This window comes from Taudactylus pleione, unplaced genomic scaffold (assembly GCF_031769625.1).
Source record: "Taudactylus pleione unplaced genomic scaffold, aTauple2 ptg000685l, whole genome shotgun sequence".
NCBI classification, from domain to species: Eukaryota; Metazoa; Chordata; class Amphibia; order Anura; family Myobatrachidae; genus Taudactylus; species Taudactylus pleione.
Window position 1 is genome coordinate 2,014,581 of NW_028285087.1, and position 7,231 is coordinate 2,021,811.

The window sequence follows — 7,231 nt, forward strand, 5'->3', positions numbered from 1 at the left end:
TTTAAAAATCTCTTCCCGGGAGAAGCCCGGGCAAGAGAAGCAGCAGAAGGCCGATGGGGGTGGGGCCTAATTATGCGCGTCATTAAGCCCCGCCCCCTCGCTGCAAACTGCCGCGATTGGGTAAAATTTACATAGGGGCGGGGCCAAATGCTGTGATTCATGCAGAATCACAAATTAAGCCCCGCCCCCTTCACGGAGACCCGAGATCACCGCGGGTATTCTCCTCATTCTGCCCACTTCACTAGGAAGTTTGCAGAATGCGGGAGAAATGCCTACTCTTCCGGGGGTGCGGGGGGTTACCCGAAAAATCGGGAGCCTCCCGCGAAAACCGGGGAGGGTAGGCATGTATGGCCCAGAGATGAACACAGCACAAGCCCAGGACACAGCAGACAACCCTGATGTATCAGTAGACAGCACAGTGATAGTGACAGCACCATGACCAGAGACCGGAATGGATCCGGAGACAGCACAGTGACAGAACCGTGATCAGCACCAGCCCAGGACACTGCAGATAGCACCAGCACCTCTCCCAGCCCTACACTACCCACCCTCCCTGTTCAGTCTCCACAGCTGGAGTGAAATGGCGTCTGTCGCGTGGTTCCTATATACTCAGAGACGAAAGCTCGCGAACCGTGAGATTTACGTCTCTATGGTTTTGCCTCGGTTTCGAGAACCGAGTAAGGCGGGAACCTCCGAGCCTGCTTGGATCTGACTCTGATATGCTAAATTCGGGTGGGTTCGGTTCTCTGGGAACTGAACCCGCTCATCTCTAATAAGAATAGCTCATTACTACGGTATGTGTCTAGCTTGTGGCTCAACACATTAAGCACACAGCTCTATTAGTAATTGGTGATGGGTTCGAGTACCACAAAGAAATTATTTTATTACATTTTAATATATATTTTATTTATAATCCGAATTTAAGACTCATAATATATTTCTATTAACTTATCCCCTTTAGGGGGTTTATAATTGATACTATATCTCGGTCATATATCATTATTCAGAGAGCAATGGTTTCTACACTAATTTATAAAATAGGTTTTTACCTCCCCTTTTATTGCGGATTTTTTTTTTCACATTTCAATGCTATAACTGTATTGACCCTAAATCAATAATGTCCCATACTATGGGCAAAATACAGTTAGAGGCAAAAAGACACAGCCGGCTAAATGCATTCGCCACTTCAATTTTTTTGCCTCAATCACCTGTTCGGAGGTGAAGTTTTTGTGTACTTTTAACTATGCACGTTCCCGCTTTTTGCCGTATTCAATTGCAAAACAGGCGAAAACGCAGATGTGCGAATGCAGCGATTGGCGAAACTAGCGAAAAGTACAGCACATTTTGGGGAAAGCAGTCTGTGCCCCTTAAAAAGCCTGACACTGGAAATCAATATAGAAGTGTATTAATAGCCATAATTAAAGTATTTAGGGTTCTTAAATTGAGTTAAAGGTCTGTTATATGCAGAAGTGTGGAAAAATGTCATTTCCAAAATATTTAGGGTAAAATATAATAGTTGGATTTATTTTGGGGGTACATTAAAAAGGCTACTAGTATATTTTTGTGTTAATAAAGTGCATTTTAAAAAACTTTAAAAAAATACACCTGCTGCAGCCACCTGCAATCCTAAAAACACCCGTCCCATCCATTCTGCACCCCAAAATATCTGACTCAGTACATTTATACCCAATTTCAAACATTTTTTACATGTTCACCCCAAAAATGACATTTTTTATTTTTATGGGGGAATTAAGATGATTTCGTTATTTTTTTTTATTTTTGCCTAACTAGTAATTTATGGGGTGGCCAAAAGGGTTCTGAACCAAGTCCCCACTTTTTTAGTTCAAAATAGGGATTTTGCACAACGTTTCTCCTGCCCCTATGTGGTGAAACTTTTTTGCCTGTTTTTGTTAATGGAGTTTTCCGCACATGCGAAAACTTCCTGGAATTGAATGACGCGATACGCTGGTATGTGGCAAAAGGCTCGCATTGGCGAATGCAATTTGCCAAACGTGACTTTTTGCCTCAAATTGAAGCCGGCCCTATGACGGTAAAGGGTGGAATACTAGATACGATAGTAGAGATTAAATCGCTTCAAAAATGCCAATGTTCTATACATCCCAATGCACCCTGTAAACTACAGAAATTATTTGCTAGCATCTGGCCTTCGAGTCGCTATAAAAATAAAAATGGTCCGACAACAGTGCAGCTTGTGCGGGATGCTGAATACTCGCAGGGTTGTTGTGGGCTTTTTTGTTTATGATTTAATAACTTGTCCTTTTTTGGTTCTGACAGAGTTGAGGAGCGGAAGGACTTGGACAAGAAGCGCGTGAAACGCTACGTGGACGCCTTTCATGGCAACGACGAAGATCATGATCTTCCCGAGAAGCTCTCTCTCAGATCGGACTGCCATGAAGACAAGCCTGTCTGTAAGAAAGTATCGTTAGCGGAATCTCCTAATTTGTTTAGGAGGATATCTCAGCGCAGGTCGAGTAGAGGTTGGAATATCCTTAGAAGAGCCACGCTTGGCCAGCTCCAGGGCAAAGTTAACTATGCCCTTGACATTGACGAGGAGGTCTACGAAGTGTGAATCGATGGCCGACTGTTTATTCCTGCTGTTGAGAACAAACTCCTAGAATCAGCTTGATCTGCGATTTTTAAATCCTTTCGGGATGGACGTAGGATACGGCTGTTCTATTGTGCTCACAGTTGCATCAATCTTGGATAATGGCTTCCTGGAGAAAATTTATTCTTCTAGCAGTGTGGGGCTAAACGAAGATACTGTAAAGGTTTTTAAGAGTAGTGTCCCGCAATACAAATCATTACAGCGGTTACTGTGAGCTCGCCATTCATGCCTATCCAACTCTTTAATCCAGCTGCTAATTAAATAGATTCTGACATTTACTTTTGTTTGAGGAAGATTTCCGATGGCATCCCCCGGTGGATTAATTTCTGCTGACTATCCAGGGACACGATAAATTCTTCATCGCTACAGTCTTATCGTCGTCTTTAAATAAACATTTACCCGCGTCGTTAAGCTATGGAAAGAATCTTAATGTAAACAACTTTCTGTGCGTCTTAATTTTTTCTGGCTTCCTGGTTGTTGGCACTTGAGTTAAACTCTGAGTTTTTGACTGTCCTTCTAAAAGAATTCAACTACTTTTGTATGTTCTTGCTACGTAAGTTCTAAACTTAAACGTCTCTACAGTCACTTGGAATAGTTGAAGTTGTGTAGAGGGATGACTTTGCTGTGGTCCCCAGACCTATATTATCACTCATTCCTGAAACATGTACAACTCCCCCCCCCCCCCCCCCCCCCCAGTGGGCTACATACAGAATGGTTAAGAGTTGTCCCGAATCCACTACTTGTAATGAGAGAGAGAGAGAGAGACTGAGAGAGAGAGGGACAGAGAGAGAGAGAGAGACTGAGAGAGAGAGACTGACTCTCGCTATAATATGCACCCCATCGTTGCTCAAATTAGAGGATGGTGGTTTAGGAACCAGAGCTAATATGTCTTGTTCACCCTCAAAGGCCACTGCAGACTTTCTTGGTTTAGCACCAATGACTCTGGAGGGGCTGCCCGGGGTGCATAAAGTTCCCCTCCTGCTCTCAGAAGGCAGCTCCTCAAACTACAATATACCCACTACGCAGAGAGGCAGAGAAAACCACAGAGGTGCAAACATTACAAAAAGTGTTGCATCAAATTAAATCTTAAATGCCATTTATTTTAATAAAATTAACCTGTCTGTTTTTTCCTAAAATACGGTCTCATCTGAACTGTTTTAATTGCATGTGGAAATTTTGTACAGAAAGATTTTATCATATAGCTTGAAAAAGGGGCCTCTCTGTCGTAGTGTAATCCCAGATCTGGTTCCAAGGACTGGCAGCTGTCATAACCAAGTTCTTCATTTCTGGAGTAGAAATGGCCTCACATTACCTCTTCACGCATTACATTAATCTCACACTGGCCTAATGTTTAACCCTTACCCCCAGGAGACTCTGGGGATGGTATAAAATAAGGAGGACGGTGCAAAGTAATGATGCCAAACGCTTTTTCATTGAAGAAGAGTGTACGAGGTCCCTAATTGTGCCATTGTGCCCCGTCCACTTAGTGCCTTATCATGGTATGTGACTCCCCACTGACACTTGGAAGAGTATTTCTAGGGATGCCCAACGTAATCCTGGGTGCAGCAGTAGCAGACCCAGGAGAGGTTGTGACCATTTGAGTAAAAGGGAAATCCCTTGTCCATGCATACACTTTCTAAACTCTTTAGAATGGTCTGGATGGATCCAAACCTCAGTGACCCTGAACTTCCTGTACAGCGAGAAATCTACTATATATGGACACTACCCATCACTTGAGGATCGTACATACAGACCTGGACAGTGAGGGCCTTGAATGGCATTTTGAAAGTAACTAAAATCATGTAGTCTAACATAACCCTCAACATACTTGTTATGCCGTCGCTTCAGTGTTGCGGGAACGGCTCCAGTAATCCACCTGCGGCGGTGTTTCCAGAGCTAATATTTGTACAGAGCTATTCTTAATGACGTTAAACAGTACATGAATCTGTGTATTCAGTTCTTATTTTCTTGGCTCTTGGCAAACCTGGACTATCTCTTAAGTACAATGTGTACTAAAGGAATAAAATACATATACATTGTACACAAGAGAGTCATACTGTAATACATTCATCTTTATTCTGCGCTTCACAAAAATGTTTGCTTTAATAAATGATACAGACTTTGCTTGGGATTACTGCATAAAGGTATTGCGTCTTGCGATTGATAGTTTAAAGGGAACTCTGCTTCTTTTTCTCAAAAAGAGAGCCCTTCCCAAATAGCTAGACCAGGCTAAGGAGGGGTTTGTATACAGACCTCAAGCACTGAGCAGGTATTGATGGTGCTGCCTTCTGGAACCCTAGTACCTGGCCACCTGAACACTAAGTCAACGGGCGTCCTGCTTAGACCTGAGGCACCTAAAGTGTTACTAGTTAGGGTCAGGGGTGTTTTACTTGAAACAATCACTTTGCAAAAATATTTTAAAATCCATGATTTTTTTTATTTTTTTTAGAATGTAATTTGTTATCCAATGCAAAAACACAAGCTGGGGGCTTTTAAAACGTCCATGTAAATGTGCATTCCAACTTGGGAGGGGTGGGTGCACTGGGTTGGGGTTACTAGTAAGACAGAGGCCCTGATTCAGAGCCGTCGCTCTGGCAGAGCGCTCGCTCTGAATCAGGGCGTCTTTTTTATTTTTTTATGGAGCGGCCTCCTGGCCACTCGCATTGCTGTGAGTTGCCAAGACCATCGCGACCATCGGACTTGCGACGAGAGCCTTGTGGTAGGGTCTCGTGGCCGCAATCCCCCAGAGAGTTTTCGGCTCAAACAGAGCCGAAAGCTCTCCCACTGACATCACTTGTGATGTCAGTGGGGCCGCCCCCAAACGGTAGGCCTCCGTCTGGGCAGCCACCCCCCTGGCCCACCCACCAAAGGGGGCGAGCTGATACTCAACATCGACAGCACGACCTCTTTGATGCGAGACCCGGAGCGACTGATTGCCCGTCGCTATCCGGGAATCGCGCATGCGTACGATGGAGCCTGCTCCGTCGTGCGCATACGCTCTGGGCCACCATCGACCCAGTTGCGAGCGCTCAGCGCTTGCGACAGGGTCTGAATCGGGCCCACAGTCAGAAGTTTTCATTTTATGAAGTGTAATTTACGAACTGCAATAGCGCAAATCCTCTTGTCACAAACCTACTGTACCTTTTCATTTTTCTAGAACGTGCTGCCTGTAAATGAGATGAAGGGCTCTCCTTGCTGTGCCAGTGGTCATGCGGCCCCTTCTTACCCACTGCGGCTTAGCCGGTCTCCATCCATACTCTCATTCTGCACCTGCCGGTTATGCTTCTGCAGGAACGTGCCGATGGTCGGACTGGCCCACAGGTGTAAAGGGAAAATCCCCGGTGGGTTCCATTGCATGAGGGCTCTACTTCCACCTCTAGGGGGGTCGGTAACTTAGTGGAGCAGTTTCATAGCTGAACTTGGGTACTTGGTTTGATTCTATGGAAACTACAGCAAGACTAGCCTTCCTGACAATCAAAGTGGGTGGTCCTGACACACCCCTGCCCCCTCCTTTTATAAAGGAGCCCTGTTCTTTGCATGTTCTCTCTAATGGTTGAGCAAGTTCCTTTGTGGTGGCTGCCCACATCCCTTCTGATGGCTGGCCACACAACTTACGCTTGGGCCCCTACCTCTGTATTCCCTGGCGGGCACTTTATGTCCCTGTCTGACACTGAGTGCAGATCTAGGTGAGTTTTCCGTCCACCAATGTAATAAACTGCTTCACACTGTGTTTGAACCAGTGTCCTTCACCATTGATTTTTAAGCCATACAATATTCAAAACTGAGCACCACTCTAGAAGACAAACATAACATTTGAAATGACGTAGAATGAATTTTGATGTGATGTTCCCATCATTCACATTTCCTGTAGTACCCGCCAACCTTGGCACTGATTAACTTTCTGGGGGTGTTAAAGGTCAAAATGTGGGGGATACACCTAGGCATGTGCTTGTTGGACTAGTACGATAGCTACACCGACATGCACGCAATGTAGTATGGCAGGTCCACAGATTTTGCTGTTTGTAAGTCACCCTTTGTGTCTTTCTAGATTGATGCAAGCGAATCCTCTGGCCTCATGGCACTCTGCGCTTATGCTAAGTAACATCATTTGTGTTGAAAAACAATAGAACATTCTTTTTAATCATTTGTTTTATTTTTTGCACTACTGTTGTAAACCTACAGGGACGGGTTATTCCTAGTTTTATACTGCTACAATTCCTACGGAGTCCCTTTTTCTCTTGTTTTCATTAAGATGCTGCAAACATTAGTGAAATGACAGAATAAAGGCGAAATAAATACCAGTCTCAAATCTGTTCAATACAAGAAACGTTTTACAAAATAACTATTCAGAATAAGGATACATTATAAATGTTAATACAGTACGCTTGGAATTAAAATGTATTGAATGTATCATTATACTTTTATATAGATTTCTGTCTGAAATCACCCATTGAAACTTGAAAAACACACTGCTGCTGCCGCGTCACAAAGAAGCTGACAATATTTAGCCACATATGTAGCCAAGGAAATAAACTGGGGACTGTTTACTTGGTTACAGATCTCCCCTCTAACCCAGGAAGATCTTTTGCATAACCTATAAATTGG

At 44.0% G+C, this 7,231-nt stretch overlaps 1 protein-coding gene across 2 annotated transcripts in view; it reads left to right on the top strand.

Annotated features, from left to right (window-relative positions):
• LOC148477856 (transient receptor potential cation channel subfamily V member 6-like) overlaps nucleotides 1-5,172 on the top strand; it is a 67,876-nt gene extending 62,704 nt beyond the window's left edge. The window contains exon 15 of one of the 2 annotated variants that reach the window (XM_088456026.1): nucleotides 2,296-5,171. In XM_088456026.1, coding sequence (XP_088312152.1) covers nucleotides 2,296-2,590 — 295 coding nt within the window. In that variant the 3' untranslated portion in view covers nucleotides 2,591-5,171. Of the gene's footprint in view, nucleotides 1-2,295 lie in introns of both variants that reach the window. The other variant, XM_088456027.1, reaches the window with a different exon arrangement.
• The last annotated feature ends 2,059 nt before the right edge of the window (nucleotides 5,173-7,231 follow it).